Source organism: Xenopus laevis, chromosome 1S (assembly GCF_017654675.1).
Source record: "Xenopus laevis strain J_2021 chromosome 1S, Xenopus_laevis_v10.1, whole genome shotgun sequence".
Taxonomy (NCBI): domain Eukaryota; kingdom Metazoa; phylum Chordata; class Amphibia; order Anura; family Pipidae; genus Xenopus; species Xenopus laevis.
The window spans coordinates 124,024,093-124,041,459 of record NC_054372.1 but is presented as its reverse complement, the minus strand read 5'-3'; the positions used below and the strand labels follow the sequence as shown (position 1 = coordinate 124,041,459).

General features: G+C 37.0%; 1 protein-coding gene across 1 annotated transcript in view; it reads right to left on the bottom strand.

The window, feature by feature from the left end:
• frmd3.S (FERM domain containing 3 S homeolog) overlaps positions 1-17,367 on the bottom strand; it is a 102,554-nt gene that overhangs the window by 11,849 nt on the left and 73,338 nt on the right. Inside the window, exons 5-10 of the mRNA XM_018243867.2 lie at positions 12,588-12,685; positions 8,994-9,117; positions 6,096-6,183; positions 4,789-4,877; positions 4,263-4,326; positions 1,637-1,725 (exon numbers count right to left, since the gene is read on the bottom strand). Coding sequence (XP_018099356.1) covers positions 1,637-1,725; positions 4,263-4,326; positions 4,789-4,877; positions 6,096-6,183; positions 8,994-9,117; positions 12,588-12,685 — 552 coding nt within the window. The remainder of the gene's footprint in view (positions 1-1,636; positions 1,726-4,262; positions 4,327-4,788; positions 4,878-6,095; positions 6,184-8,993; positions 9,118-12,587; positions 12,686-17,367) is intronic.

Genomic DNA, 17,367 nt, shown 5'->3' with positions numbered 1-17,367 from the left:
AGCCAGATATCAATAAATCAGGGCTGTGTATTTATAAAATGCTTAAAGAAGTCACTAGTGGCTCTGAAGCACAATGTATAAAAAATGAAAACTATTTAAATGCACATTAAATTGAGTCCTTGCTAAAGCAGCAACATTTCAGATTTCTCATTTACCATTTCCTAGGGGGGACAACACCGGGAAACGCTACACCTTTTAGCTGGCCGTAAGCTTTATGACGCAAGATAGTTGACCTTGAGGGATGTGAACATCTGAGCAAATCGATTACTACACCAAGATGAAAGCATTAAGATTATAGCAAGTTATCCTTCCTTCATTTCCTTATAAGGACTGTGACTGCTGCAAAGTAATAATACTTTCCTGCTGATATGCTAATACAGACTAGATACATGACCAAAATATTGTACTATAGGAGGGATGATGAACAAAAACAACTGATAAAGAAGTGAATATAGCATAAAATAATGCAATAATCCCATGAGCATCACCTTGGGTAATGCTATAGGTTAAGCATATCCCTGCTATATCACAAGTGGAAGTTGTTGCTTACATGGACACTGATGAGTTGGTTCATTAAGTATAATACATTCAGGGGTAAGGTTTGACTTCTTTCCTTTATTTCTATCTACTAAAGATAAAAAATGGTATTCAGCATTATTCGAGCGATAATTTAGCCACAGTCCTATATTCCAAAGCACCAATCAGTAGTTAGATTTAAATATAAAATATATTTATATTAAATGAAGATTATTTTGACTAGCTATACACAAGGGTAAAAAAGGGTACTTCTTTATCAAATATTCTGTCAACCAACCTTTTTTTAACCATGAGCCACATTCAATTGTAAAAAGAGTTGGGGAGCAACAGAAGCATGAAAAAAGTTCCTGGGGTACCAAATAAGGGCTGTCGTTGCCTATTTGGTAGCCCCTATGTGGACTGGCAGTCTAAAGGAAGTGATGCATCTGTTTTTTATGCAATCAAAACTTGCCTCCAAGCCAGGTACTGTAAAATAAGCAGCTGCTTTGAGGCCACTGAGAGCAGCATCCAAGGGGTTGGCGAGAAACATGTTACTCATGAGCCACTGGTTTGGAATCACTAGGGATTTGCTGCTCTTATATGTATGGATGATATTTCCTTTTAGTTTGGCAGAGGAAGCAGGTGTTATTGTGAATACAAATATGGAGATAAGTAAGCAAAGCTGTGTTGAACAACCCATGCCCCAAATGTTTGCTGCTAAAAACATGAAAGAAAGAAACAGAACATTTTGACATGTTATACAGCATTGTATATTCTTCTCTTTTGTTATTATGAATGTACTCAATCTGGGTAACAAATTGTACTATGTTTATGGAAGAAAAAAACAGAAAATGAGAACTTAGTTTAACACATACAGTTAACTTACTTTAAAGGTTATTAACCTGGTCCGGACTGAGAACTAAAATAGGCCTTGGCATTTCAGGTACACAACAGGCCCAAACAGCCCACATAGAGGCCCTAACAGCCCCCTCCATCCCACTAAATACTGACTTTCCATTGGACCTTATAGCAGCCCCTCTGGCATTTGCCAGAACCTACAGATTGCCAGTCCGGGCCTGTTATCAACCAATATTAATGCTAAGATAAACTACTAACTTACTTGTAAAAGGCCTGATTTTCAACCCCACATTTCCATAGATGCTTACAGGCTGCTGGTGTTGAGGTATGGTACGTCAGAATATTTTTTTTCTGGTGGATCAAGAGAAAACAGATTAAAGTAATATAAAGTAGGTGCTCTAATCATCTTCATATTGAAGCCTTTTCAAACGAGTGGGGACACTTTCACTTTTCACTTTTAATAAATCTGTTATATATAATATATATATTATATATATATATATATATATATATATATATATATATATATATATATATATATATATATATATATGGCAGGAACAATGAAAAACGATCAACATGAGCTATAGGTAACTCTTAAAAGTACATTATTATTTTGCAGAATAATTTTTTAGTGTCAGTATCACTTTAATGAATTCACGGAAGAAATGAGAAATGAAGCATAAGAGGCAATGGAAATATATTTGGAAAAACCAATATTTATTGGCATGTGTTCATAAAATATTCAGGTGAAATGAAGAGCTGATAAAGGGCTTACTACACTTTTCGGCCTACATTACTATACAAGTGATCAATATTATGCAATTCTGCCTTTTTCTTCGCTTTATATCATTTTTAGGTGACTGATTTATAATAACTGGATTGTAATCTCTTGTGGCTTGCTATACCCATAGACATACGTGCATTTTAGTTTCGTTAATTAAAGGTTCAATGCATTGATTTATAATGATGTCAGAGCTATTAGTATGTAGCAGTTGATTAATAAGCAATGGTCCCACAAGGATTTTGTTGCAGCAATAAATTGTAATCTAAAGTCTAATCGCACAGAATGTAAATCACTTTAGCCTAGGTTCATATTTCCCATGCTAACTGTCGCCATATTTGTAAAGTTTTGTAAAAATAAAAAAAGTGGCATTGGAATATAGTTTACAGAATCCCAAACATTGAACAAGTTGTGTAATGATTGTGTCGCTGATTTAAAAATTTAAAAAATGGCACTATTACATATAAATAGTTTCCCTTTCTGGAGGTGTGACCCCACACTCTGGTTGGAGGATATGTGTGATATAAGTCCAGTGGGTAAAACAATTTTAATGTGATAGGTGCCCTATAAAATGCATTTTTGCTAAAAGAAAAGCTGCATTTTTACAAATTCTCTATCTGTAAATGTGTCCCATTGGCTTAAATGCATTATGCTAGATGTAGGTACAAGGTATATAATGGCAACATTTTATCAAAAAGTTATAAAAACAATAATAAAATTCTGTAATGGATTATTGTGACTGATTTTCACGGCGTGTATTTAATGGTAAACAATTTGAAAACAACTCAACTGAAAAAGGTGAACAGCCCCTTTAATGAATGACCTCAGCAATCTAAGTAAACAAAATATTGTGCAATTTATACCAAACTGGACAGAATGCAATTTACAATGAGTTAGTGCAATCCAGCTCTCAATCCCCTTTCATTGATTACAACTTGTTGCATCAAGCACTGTCATAGCTGTTCTTATTATCACTAAACCCTGCTGAGAACATTCAGGACACATATGTCCTTGTTTATTTCTTACCCTGTTCTAGTGATTTAATTCTACATTCCTTCAATTACCTTAATCAAAATACTTTAACCAAACAATACATTACCCATAATCCAAATTGCTATATACCTTACACTTTGCCCCCTGTCTTGCTCATAGTAAATGACCCCTATAGAAATGTAGTGCTATTGTGAATATAGCTCATTGTCAACCTAGTGAATGGAGATTAGTTACAAACATGATGCAAATTGCACCAATGCAATAACTCATACCAACTGGGCAGCAATTAGATTCAACTGATCTAGTACATCTATAATAATGAAAGGTACTTTTTGATTCGTTGTTATGAGTTATTACATTGCAATACAATTTAATATTTAATTCTGAAATCTGATATGGGGCTAGACATGTTGTCAGTTTCCCAGTTGTCCTCAAGCATGTGACCTGTACTCTGATAAACTTCACTCTTTACTGCTGCACTGCAAGTTGAAGTGATATCAACCCCCTCGCTTTTCCCCCTAGCAGGCTATCAGCAGAACAATGGGAAGATAACAAGATAACACTTCCCTGACAATAGTTAACAGCGACCTGGTAGTTATAAGAACAGCACTCAATAGTAAAAATCCATGTCCACTGCGACTCCTCCAGTTACATTGAGTCATTGTGTAAAATAAACAATAGCTTATCTGAAAGCAGTTCTACTGTGAAGTGCTGGCTCTTTCTGAAAGCACATGACCAGGCAAAATGACCTGCGATGGCTGCCTACACACCAATATTACTACTAATAAAAATACACTTGTTGGTTCAGGAATGAAATGTTACATGGTACAGTGAATTATTTGCAGTGTAAACAGTATAATTTAGAAGTAAAAACTACACCATAAAAATCATGACAGAATCTCTAAAAATTTGTACATTTTGCAGGACTTTTTCACAGTTTTGTTTTTCATGGAGCATTACTACACTACTATATTATCCTTATTAAACTGAAGGCACGTAAGCTTGTGCTGACAAGTATGTATAAGAGCAGTTTAATTACAACAAAATAAATGAGCCATTAATCTAAGCTATAGCCAAAAAATTATGAGATCTCCATAAATAACACACCTACCTCCTTCTGCATTGTAACAACGTGAAAAGTCTTTCCATCGAACTTCAGTTTGCATATATCTGGCCTAAAGAAAAACAAAATGCAAGTATAATAACCAGTTGTGCTAATATACATTGAGGAATGATTTTTATAGAAAAGGGGAAAGTTGATCTTACCACTAAACTAAACTAAATTATTAAGTAGGGTTGCAATGAGGGTGTGACCACAAAATTCATACAAACAAAGACAAGAAATCTTTGCGTTCACCCATGTGAAATATGTATGCTACAACAGTAGAATGCTTTATGAACCATAATTGTATAGGATCCAGGGATGACTTTAATGTAGCCGACCAGCCTGAATATATTGAAATATATAGATCATTTCATGCTTTGCTTTTTGCTTTTCTTGTCTGTAGATTAAAATCAGTTTAGATTGTAGCATTTTGAGTATATATCAGAGTCTATAGCTGTTTACAAAATTGATTTGTATTGTTTTCAACTGTATTTTCATTATAATAAATGGGAAGTACAGTAACACTCCTTACCATTTTATCAGGTGTATTCTTTTATTACCCTGGAAAACGACAAAGCCTGCAGCAGTGTATCCAAGAAATGTAATGGTCCCTGTAGAATCCTTAAAAGAAACCAATATAAAGCAATGAAAGTAAGAAGTTGGGTAGACTGGTAGATTTAGAAAACGGAATACTTTTTACACCAATACAGATTTCTTTTTTTGATGCTTCTGCATAAAGTGAACAGCATATACAGAGTATAATGTAACAAAAGCCAAACATTTTGAAACTGCTCCAGCAATCCACAGCAACCACTAAGTGATAGCATTTACTGGTCACCTATCACCTGTTTGAAACATTTCATTCGTTGCTACAGGTTACTAGACCAGGTGCTAGGCTAGCCTAGAAATCACTGCTGTCCTCATTGAAGTGTCCCACCTAAATTCTCTTGGCTGCCAATCTCTGCTTAGCTCTGAGATTGTGTAGGTGCAAACTGTAATCGTTGATATAATGGGAATGATCAATTTTCGTTACATAATTATATTTATTATTACCATTTGTCTTTAGATAGTAGTGGTATGATTCAGCCAATAAGTCTGACATCCCTAATACAGAGGAAGGAATTCAAATAAAGATATATAGTGAATAAAGTACCCCTTCTTGTAAAATATAAGGATATTATAAGTTACCGAGGAGTTTCATGACCATATAAAAACACGAGGCCGAAGGCCGAGTGTTTTTATACAGGTCATGGAACTCCGAGGTAACTTATAATATCCTCATATTTTACAACTGGGGGTACTTTATTTATTATAATACACAAATTTTAGTGAGTCATGTGACAGAAATTACATCACTACTCACCGTTTATAACTGATGACATCACTACTCACCGTTTATAAGGATATAATTTACAAGATATTCATGGCTTTTGTGTATTATACTTATATATTGATATCGGTTTATGATACCAAATACTCCTTTATATCAATACATCAAACAGCCGTCGGATGGTTGCAAGAAGAAGCATCTAAATTGAATTAGTGCTAGATCACCTCAGCAAACTGTGACAAGCACAGCATCACCTTGGTAAATTTGTTTACAGAATATGAAATTAGTGGGACAGCCAACCATATGAAAGCATTCTGTAAGCTTCATCATTTTCATAGTTATGTGGATTCACTGGAAACAATTTTCTATGCCAGCAGATGCAAAATCTCAAGTTATCTTGAACTAGAAATGTGCTAACATATTAAAGTATAATGATAAAGCATAAATGCCTCATCTTTAACATGAAGGGAGATCAGTTTTATAGGATATATCTTAGAAAAAGCTGTTACCTTGCAGGGATGAGGGTCAACCCCGTATGTCTCCAAGGTATGTGCTTTCAGCAGCAAATTCATTTCAGAAATGGCTGGACTCTGACCTCTGTAACATTAGGAAGGGAGGTGTAAAAAGTCACTGGTGTGTTTACATACAGTATGACTCAAAGTGATTCAAAGGAATAACATTCTCTTTGTTGCTCTAATTACCTACAAATCACCAAAGTGCCGCATTTTCATACTAATTTACAGTATTGTTTTCCTTTAAATTGTAATGCCATTAAATCTTTTCTAGTTTTCTAGTTTTTTTAAGATAGATACTGTAGATAGATAGGGTAGATAAATGTCTATGTGCTTCTTGCAGAGAAAATAGAGAGTAAATGTGCCCCCCGTGGAATGCCTCTAGCTAAATACCGGGCATTACCTGCAGCCAAAGGTGCTGGGAGCCAGGCAGGGTCTCAATGAGGAAGAGGCAAAGACATTAACAAAAGCTAGCTAGTGGTAGTCTAGGCCATACAATTATTTTACTCGAGGAATGAGAAAGCTTAATAGCCGTGACTCAAACTATTTCGTAGAACAGTCTGCAGCTCCATCAAGAATAGAGGATACATACATTGCACACAAGTGTACAAACAAGTCTAAGTGCATAGTGTCAGGGTACGGTAGGATATTTTTGTTTTGGGGGGTCCCTAGCCTTTTTTACCCATGAGCCACATTCATATGTAAAAAAAGAGTTGGGCAGCAACACAAGCATTAAACACGTTCCAGGGTGGTGCTGTGATTGGCTATTTGGTAGCCCTATGTGGACTGGCAGCCTAGAGGAGGCTTTGTTTGGCATTGCCCCTGGTTTCTATGCAACCATAACATGTTGCTCACAAGCCACTGGTTGGGGATCACTGCTCTATACTAAAACAAGAGCCCATCTGAGTGCCCTGTGTAAACTGTGCTCTGCTTGATTTAATCAGGGGCAGCTAAAATAGATTTCCATCACAGGCTCTATCACTAAAGTAGTCCTTTATCTTTTCAGTTGCTGCGACCCATTGCTATAAGAGTATCTTTTTCCAGTTGGTTACGGTGGCTTTGAGTCTTTAAAATGTGGATTTTTAGAGCTAGGAGGATTAAATTAGCTGTAACCCTGCAGTAAAAAACTCAAGAGTACATTTCTGTCACCATTTCAAAGCCTACTGACTGGTCCACCAAGTATGGATGAATACAGTATACCTCACTTTATGGAATGGAAAGCACTGAAGCATTTTTTTATAAGGAGATATAAGAATTGCACCTGCCTAAACTGCCCAAATTACATTTTCCATTCCTATATAGTTCCCCAAGGCAATTACTAAAGCAATTAATGAATGAAATAAATGAAACAATATAAGGAAGTGATAAGCATGTCACTTGAGCAAGTCAACATGGGATTCTACTGAGTGGCACTTTCCTGTTGCTGTTTATATGTAAGGGAAGAAGCACAACAATCACATATAACCTGGATGGTATATTTGGTCTGCATATGGTCTGGAAGGAGAATGCACCAGACAGAGAGACATGATTCTGTCTGCTTTATCAGTTGTAAAACTATACAAGGAGCCAATCATAATGGTCCTTTCATCTCTTGCATCAATCCCCTTTCTTCTAGAATGTCCTCTTTCTTTTTTAAGAACGGTTTTACAAAAAATCAACAAAAATACCACACAAGTAATGCATAAAATTGAGCTTTTATGTGCCTTGATTTTGTTCTGCACAATTAAAATAACCAAAACTAAAAAGTAATGAGTGATAACAATGTCAGATTAAGATGGCTAGTCTGGATTTCTATTATATCATCACAGTCTTCTATTAACCTTACTACACTGCCTCAAGAATCAAAACTTTTTGTGCGTGTACATATTATTTTTTTTATATACATTTATTTGGATGTTTAAGTTACATAATTTAAAAGAGAAATCAGGGTAAAACCTGAAACACTGGCATGATACTAATTATTATTTGTGCCTTTTATTCCCAAAACCATTGGGTTATTTATCAAGTCTGAATTTATCTCAATATTTTAAATCCGCAAGGGTTTTTTTTTGCCTTATTTCTGAATACTCTTTCCCTGAAAATTTTGTTTGTGGGAAAAAAACTAAAAAATTGTGAAAAATATGAATATGAATTTTTCAGATTTTCCCCCCGAAAACTCTGATTTTTGCCCGAAAATCCCAAAATTTTTTGATTATTGCATGCAGATCAAAAAATCTTTTGTACTTCTCTCACTAACATATAAGCAACCTCAGCAGGTCTGAGATGCTGGATTTTCGGATTATGACTTTTTCCATCCTCGGGGTACAATAAATCCCAAAAAAATTGTGTTTTTCATCCACTAAAAATTCGGATTTTATACTAAAAAAACCCACAAATTTTTCAGAGTTTAGTAAATAACCCCCTTAGTATTTGTGCTCATGTGCAGTAATTAAACATGTCATTCATGAGAGGACCTGCAGCAAGGCCAAAATTTGTACACCTGCCAGGCAAAGCGAATAGCCAGATATTGCAAAATAAAGAAATATGCAGGGCAGTTATGCACAAGGCAAGTTGGCCCCACTGAGTTTTAAGTATTGATAAATTGTCAGTTACTATGAAGCTTTAAATAACTAAATCCAGGCCCAGATTTGTGGAAAGGCCCCGGCCTAGAGTGGCAGGATTTTAGGGGGCGGCATGCTGCCCAACTACACCCACATTGGTTAAAAAACACTGGGGATGCACAGTAGATATATAATTTCCCATGCGGGAGGGGAACAGGGGTGAGACAGGGTGAAGAACGGCATTGGGCCTAGGGTTGCCCTGTATGTAAATCCGGCCCTGACTAAATCATTTGAGGATCTTTAGAATAGTAGGCATTACAGCAGATAAATAGAAAAGACACAGATAAATAATCACCTGAGCTCATTTTTATGAATTTCAACAATTTTTCTCTCCAACTTCTGTGACTGCTTAGGAAATATCTTGAAGTCGCAGATGTAATTGTCAGGATGCTCATCAGGATCGTATTCTCCAATCTCAGCTGCAGTGCAAAATATTTGAAGAATGTTTGGGCAAACTGTTTATTAAACATTTTATCTGTATGATCATTAAGAGCAATGAGGTAAATCTTCCACACAGTATGCCTTTATTAATCTGGATCCTTAAAGGGGTAGTTCACATAGAAGTTGACTTTTAGTTTGTTATAGAATGCCTTATTCTTAGCAACTTTGCAGTTGGTATTTTACAGTTTTATTTGCCTTCATCACTGACTATGAAATATGTAGTAATCTAGTATTCATAGCTGGGTATAATGCTGCTGAATATGGTAAAGAATAGGCAGCCAACTGAAAGCCAGATGAGCTGTAGCTCCTAGCACTTACAAGCATGTGTAAGATTTAAATTGTATCAGAACTGAGATCTACTGGCCCCTGCATTGTTCACACCTCAGATTCAGATTGTAAAAACTCTGCACTGTTCACACCTGTATGACGCTGTATTATTCACACCTAAGACCCTGCATTGATCACACTTTAGACTGTCAGTGCCCACATTGTTCACCTGTTCACACACAGACTGTAGGAGCAGCACTGGCATTGTGTCACAGTACAAAGTGCATTACAGTGAAGAGGTCCTGATAGGTCTCCTACCCTGCTCTATCTGTGTGTGCCATACTCTGCTTGCCCAACTCTACCTGTGTGTGCCCTACTCTGCCTGACCTCCTCTGCCTAACTATACCATACTCTGTGTGTGCCATACTCTGCTTGCTTAACTCTGCCTGTGTGTGCTATACTCTACCTGTAGTCAACTACAAGAGGTCCTCTGCACTCAACCCATTATCAATATATTTAAGACAGCGACATTTTGTGCATACTGCTACTAAAAAAATAGTGGTGAGCACAACTTTCCCTTGTTATAGCTATACTCTACCTGACCACCTCTGCCTGTGTATACCATACTCTATCTGTGTGTGCCATAATCTGCCTGCTTTACCCTGCCTGTGTGTGCCATACTCTGCATTCCCCATTCTTCCTGTATGTGACTGGCCAAGTTGGGGTTGTCCATCTTCGAGAAGAGGCATTTAATGGGTGATATGATAACTATGTATAAATATATAAGGGGATCATATAATAATTTAATGTTTTATTTACCAGATAGTCCTTCCAGCTGACACAAGGTCACCCATTCTGATTAGAAGAAAGGAGGTTCTGGCTAAATTTTCAGAAGGTTTTTTTTACAGCAAGATGTGAAGATGTGGAATTTTCTCCCCGAATCAGTTGTGATGGCTAATGAATTAAATAACTTTAAGAAAGGGTTGGATGGCTTTTTTGCAAGGGGGGGATACAGGGTTATGAAAGATAGCTCATAGTACAAGTTCATCCAGGCACTGGTCCGATTGTCATCTTGGAGTCAGGAAGAAATTATCTCCCCCCCCCCTCTGAAGCAAATTGGAGAGGCTTCAAATGTTTTGGCTTCCTCTGGATCAACTAGCAGTTAGGCAGGGTATATGCAGAATTAAAAGGTTAAACTTGATAGATGTGGGTCTTTTTTAGGTGTAACTTACTATGTTACTATGTGATATGCTACTGCTCTGACTTTTCTAGTTGGCATGAGTGTTAAATATCCCAGGTCTCATATATATGGTTTAATCTCCCTTTGTAACATAATGGTTATTTAGCAGAGAGTACAAAGCTGTTGAATTAATGTAACTCTCTGACAGTTCACAGTACATTTTAAATCTTTTTTTAGAACTGGAAGGATGGAAAACATGTGCATAAATTAAATATAAAAGCCAATTATTCAAGCCACTCCCTTTGTATCACAATTGCTAGTTGCAAACTGTCTGCACTAAATACAGATCATGGGGCACTGGAATTTTTTTACCATGAACAGAAGTCTCGCTTCTCCCATCAAGATTTAAATGGATAGTAATCACAGAAAACATTTTCAATAAATCAATATACAGTGCAATGCCTTTCAGTGATTTTAGTAACTGTACCGAAACCAAAACAATAATTATATATTTGCAGCACACCAGCAAAACCACGATTGCTAATTTTTAATTAAAACTTAAAATGGAATGTGTTATTTTCAGAAATAACACCAAGGCATGATGACTTGTGGGGGAAGCTCACAACAGTTAATCAGTGTCTTAGGAGATTGTGTGCTATAAGAGGGAGATATATTTAAAATTATTTTTTTTTCTTTACAGCTGTAAGACTTATGGGGATAAATCTAAAGCAACTGTACACATCTAAGCATGACAGTAAACTTTCTCATTCATGCAATTGTTAAAGATGTGTCAGACATCTATGGATTACAGCTGTTTCAGTTTATACTACACATATTTGACAGGGTAGAGTTAAAACTGAGTTAAAGCCATTTATCATTGATCAGAATCTTTGCATGCAAATTCAATTAAGAGCAGTAATTGTCAGCTCAACCCCCACTTGGTGGTGCAACCTCTGGCCAGGGCCCTGCCCCTTGAAGGTTCAACTTTTTGATATGGTCTATGAAATGGATACAGGTATAGGAAATAACAATATTGTAATTATTTATCTATAGCTCCAAGAATATCTAGCACAGCAAATACGTATTCACCAAAAATTTCACCCAAACTGATCCTGAAGTTGGTGTTTCCAATTTATCTAGGGCAGCAAATTGTCATTTTCTCCAGTTCTCCCCCTTGCTGGCCTCAAATCTGAGCCCCTCCTGACACTGCTCCATGCCCTCTAGGGCAGTCAGGATCACAGTTTGGAAACCACTGACCCTACACAAGAACTAGAGTAAGGCAGAATAGCCCAGTGCCTAGAATGCAATGGTAGGGGTGTGCTCGGGTTGCCACTTGTTTGGTTTTGACCTGGACAGCCCGGGATTCAGGAAGGGTGTCCGATTAAAAACTGCCTGCCGGGTTTTCCAAATTAGGAAAACTGGGAAGGATTCCCTGATGGTGATGCGGTGATCGTCCAATTGCTGGTCATCACATCATACATACTTCACATTCACTCCACCCGCCAATTTCATTGGCCCACCCCTGCTGATGTCACCAATCTGCCCCTTTTCGTCACTGATCCGCCCCTGGCAACATCACCCCCTCCCAGCACCTGGAGTTAGCGGCAGGGAAAGGTGGCAAGCCTATTGGGTGCTAGGCATGTACCCCATCTACCTGCCCTCAGTTTGGCTATCTATCATCTCAGCCCCTGCCTCTGGCTGATGGAGCATCAAGGTAATATACTTCACCATCAGGCATTACCGCTTGTTATTCCCCCCTCAACCCCCCACTCAAACTCACGACCCTCGTCAAGACATCATGATCCTCGTACTCCCAAATTGGAGAGACGATAGAAAGTGGGGACTTGCCCTGGGTGCCCCCAAGTGCGGTGTTATAGTGGTGGTGCATATAATGATTTGGAAACAACAGCATCAGAAATGAAAGGATTTAAATCCATAGTTTTGTTATGCATGGCTTATCATGTAATTGTACAAGAAACTGGGCATTCACGTCATACTTACCTTGCACAATACAGGCACCCAGAAAAGCAGCATCAGCAAAACAGCAAAGTAGCCGACCATGAAAAATGTCTCGCTTGATTTGTAAATACAAAAGATACCTGAAAATAAATACATCAATCATTATTAAAAATTTAAGCAGCTTGTGTTAAATTTGTGAACACAACTTACAGGGAAAAACAAACTAAAAAAAATTATGAAGTTCCCTGGTGAAGATGTTAAGTTTCAGATATCTCTTGTTTTAAATGTCTCGTTTTTAAATGCTTTGCTATTATTTTCAATATTTCAAACATGACTTGATTCTATGGATGCTTACAGACGAGGGTTGCCACCTTTGCCAGCGGCTAAATCCAGACAAAGGGGGCGGGGTAGATAGCATTGGGGGTGGGGCAGTGATGTTGGGGTGGGCATGATGATATCAGAGGAAGGCACAATGATGTTGGTGGAGTTATGACATCATGTTGGGATTATTGCATCACTTAGACGCAAATGGCTTCATTTATGTTCAGTTTTCTGAATGTTTTAAACCAGACAGAAAGTTTTGAATGGACAGCCCTTTGAAAAACTTAGATGTCCAGTTCAAAACCACAGGTATGGTGATCCTATCTCTATCCATATTCTGCCTGATGAGTAAGTCCAAACCCCTAATTACACGTATGGGATCGATAATACAGAAATCCGATATCAAGAAAGTTCTGAAATACAGATGTGCTAATTTAGAAAAAAAAATTCTTATTTTTGATTGATTGGACAGTGGTCTTTTTTCAACGCAACTTAATTATGTTACTATGATTTGTCTTGTTTTTTTGTTTCTGTAATGATAAGAAATTAACTGCACCTGCTAATAACTCTAATTACTAAGCCATGTTAAAGTAAATACTAAGGTATTTGAGTATTTAAATGTTTTTATTTAATCGCCAGATTATTGTTTGGGTTTCACAAATCTGAAAGAACAGGCCTTATAAAAACCAAACTGTTCGGGTGAAAACCGAACAGGTGATAACCCTATTACAGACAGATTCATAAAAAAACAGGTTCAGTGGGTACATCTTCTTTATAAGGGAGTTAAATGCACATATGCATGCCACAGAACTTAATTGCATATCGGTCAAAGTTAAATTTACATCGGCACCCTCTTTAAATTGAAAGTCAACTTAACTAAATACACCAAATTTAAATATCAGTTCAAGGAATCGGGTTTGTGCTGTACAAACTTTTTGCATATTGTTTTAATCAGAACATATTGTTAGTTATTTCTTGCACTAAACAGAGAGAAATCTGAAACTGAAAGTAAAGTCACATTCTCCTTCCTGCTCTAACCAAAACAAATCACTAGTTTCCTCATTCCAAATGACTAGATACTGTATGAGACCACTAAGGGCACTGGCCCCTAGCTAGCATTGTTTTATATATCCCCCACTGGATTGTACAATGCTGCAGAGTATATTGGTGCTTTATAAGATAAAAATAAGATAATAATAATCATGCTGGAAGGTGTCATTTTGTTTCACTAAATAAATAAAATTTGTCAAAACCGCACATTAAACACATGCACACTTTCATTGCTAAATTATTTTTTATGTGCCTAACGCAAACTAAATTAATGATCTTAGTTTTGACTTTTTCCCTTACGCTTCTTGCTGCCTTGCTGAAAAATACAATATACTGTAGATATTTCCAGACGTACTCACTCACGCTTCACCGCATATCCTTGAAATGTTTTTTGTGTGGTTGTATCTCTGCAGTTTAGTTAAAATTTCATTAGCCCACAGTCCTTTGTTCCAAAAAGTTGCTAGATTATCAGGTTTTGTTTATCACAATTCAGACTTTATATCCTAAAATTAGATTGCTATCTCTCAACTTTCCCATACATCATTTGTGTAAGAAATGCTCTGCTGTGCACTTATGGACAACAACATTTCTTGGCCTTCCAGATCTGGCACTGAACTATTCTTTCACTTCTAGTGATGGGCGAATTTCTCCCGTTTCCATTCGCTGAAAAATTAGAGAATGTTCCATGAAATTCCCAAAACAGCGGAAAATATTTGAAATTTGACGCTCCGAAGCGTGCCCAAAGTTTTTGAGGCCGACGAATTTTCGCCGGAATTTTGTGAATTTATTGGCCGGCTGCAAAACGTGGAAATTTGGTGCAAATTCGCAGCCTGGCAGATTTATTCGCCCATCACTATTCACTTCTTAATAATGAACATGTGTTCATTAGCTGAACATGTGTAGATACTTTGAGAACTGCCTTGCCCTGCTTTGCAAATACAAAATGATGTTTCTTTTCTGAGCCAAGACAAAGCCTGGTCATACACAGTGTTATTGCAAAAATGAGTAGATCTATGACAGACCTATGTCCAGTCTCACAGCATTGAACAAACTTTAAATGAGAACTAAACCCTGGCCACATCCTCTACCAGAGGACCTTCAGCTCAAACATCTGAAAAGAGCTGCATTTTTATTAAGTGGCTTGTGTTAAACTGTAAACGTTCCTTTTTGGGGGGTGCCCAAGCCTCCCTAAATCTTAGTTATTCTCGGTCTATATTTATTTAGTGCTGCCTTGCAACTTCAGCATATGCTTTTCCCCACATATAAACAAGATTTATGCAAGCATAGCTTAAAAAAGACAAAGTTACATGCATTTATCGTTTAATCAGAGTGATTGATAGTGCTGCTAAACTCCTTCATATCTATCAGCCAATAAAATATTGGACCCCCAGGAAATAATTTTGGCCTCCCCTCCAGGGGACACTCAACCTGCACTCACCTTAATGTTAATGAGCTCCACCCTAGCCATCTCCAACCTTCACGTCAAATGTAAAAAGAGTTGGGGAGCAACACAAGCATGAAAACAGTTGCGTAGGATGCCAAAAAAAAAAAAAAGTATGTGAATGGCTGTTTTGTAGATCTTATATGGACTGGTAGCCTACAGGAGGCTCTGTTTGGCAGTACATGTAGTGCTTATGCAACTAATACTTTGGGGGCACAGAGAGCAACATAAAAGAGTTTGGTGAACAACATGTTGCTCACAAGCCACTGGTTGGGGATTACTGCACTAAGGGAAGGCATAAACGTAGGTGAGAAATAAACAGAAGTGTCAAGATTGTGGGGCCTAATATAATAACACTCAAAACAGAAGGGTCTCAGAAGCATATTCATATAGGGAGGCATCTGCTTGTATCACTGCATAGATAATGTTTTACTATTGCCCATTGCTATTCTTTTCAAATAAATGTACAGCAACCCTTTTCCTTCCTTAGGGTAATAGAACATGGGTAGATTTGTCTCCAACAATTAAATCCGTACCACGGATTCAGTTTTTCAATAGAGTTTCAGCTTCTCAATAGCAACAATGATCCAGGACTTCAAACTCACAGGGCCTCACCATCTTGGAAAGTGTCTGCGACACTCACATGCTCAGTGAGCTCTGAGCAGCTGTTGAGAAGCTAAGCTTAGGGGTCGTCACAAATTATCCAGCAGAAAATGAGGTTGGCCTGTAATATAAACTGATGCTAAAGGGCTGAAGCTAATTGCACTGGTTTCTGTGCTGTCATGTAGTAATTATCTGTATGAATTACTAATCAGCCATATACTGTGCTATTTCTATTCTATGTGTACTGTATATTGTGAGTGGGTCCCTAAGCTCAGTAAGTGACAGCAGCACAGACCATGTGCAGTGAATCAGCAGAAAAAAAGACGGGGAGCTACTGGGGCATCTTTGGAAACACAGATCTTTACTGCTAAAGGGCTGTGGTTGCCTTGGGCTGGTACAGAAGCCCAAATCATAATGTACAATAGTTCTAGTCTTCTTCTTTATTTGAAAACAAGGTTAAACCATGATTATCATTGAATTTATTAAATTTTCTGATTATAAAAATGATGAACAAGAAAAAGTGCTGAATGATCTGAAAAAAACATTAGAATACCTGGAAAACCTCAAAAAAAATATTTTCTGACAATTTGAAGCAAAAACCTCAAATCCTTATTGGTTTAAAATGGTCCAATAAGATCAGTGCTCCTCCCATTGACTTCTATAGCACCTAGACAACTTTTGCTTGGCAAGTTTTGTCTTAGTGTTTTTCATGGTTTTTACACTTAATAAATATAAAATTTTTAGAACTTTTTAGAAATTTAATAAAACCACACATTTTTTGAGATTCATGAAAATAATTAAATTTAATTACTATGGATAGTCTTTACTGGGAGATTTAATCACAAGTGACAAATCTCCCTATGTGTCATACCCCTTAATGGTGTTACAGTAACTTTTCCCAATAAAGGTATTGGATCAGTTATCCAGAATGCCTAGGACCTGGGGTTTTCTGGATAACGGATCTTTCCATAATTTGGATCTTCATACGTTAAGTCTGCTAAAAAATCACAGAAACATTAAATAAACCCAATAGGTTTTGCTTCCAGTAATGATTAGTAATATCTTAGTTTGGATCAAGTACAATGCTTTGTTTTATTAGGAAAAAGGAAAGTCTTTTAAACATCTGGATTATTTGGATAAAATTGAGTTTATGGGAGATGGCCTTTTCGTAATTCAGAGCTTTCTGGAAAACGGGTTTCCGGATACTGGATCCCATACCTGTATTATTTTTGTTTTAGGAGGTTTGACATATTCAAGCCTCCATGGGTGTACTTTGCCATAAATTGGGAATAGTTGCACAGAAATTTTTAAAAAGTAATTTGTGGTGTACCATATTTACATATTTACATTAAGCTTAAAACTATCACATGAATGGACGTGCTGTTGGTCCTTAATATGGCACCAGTT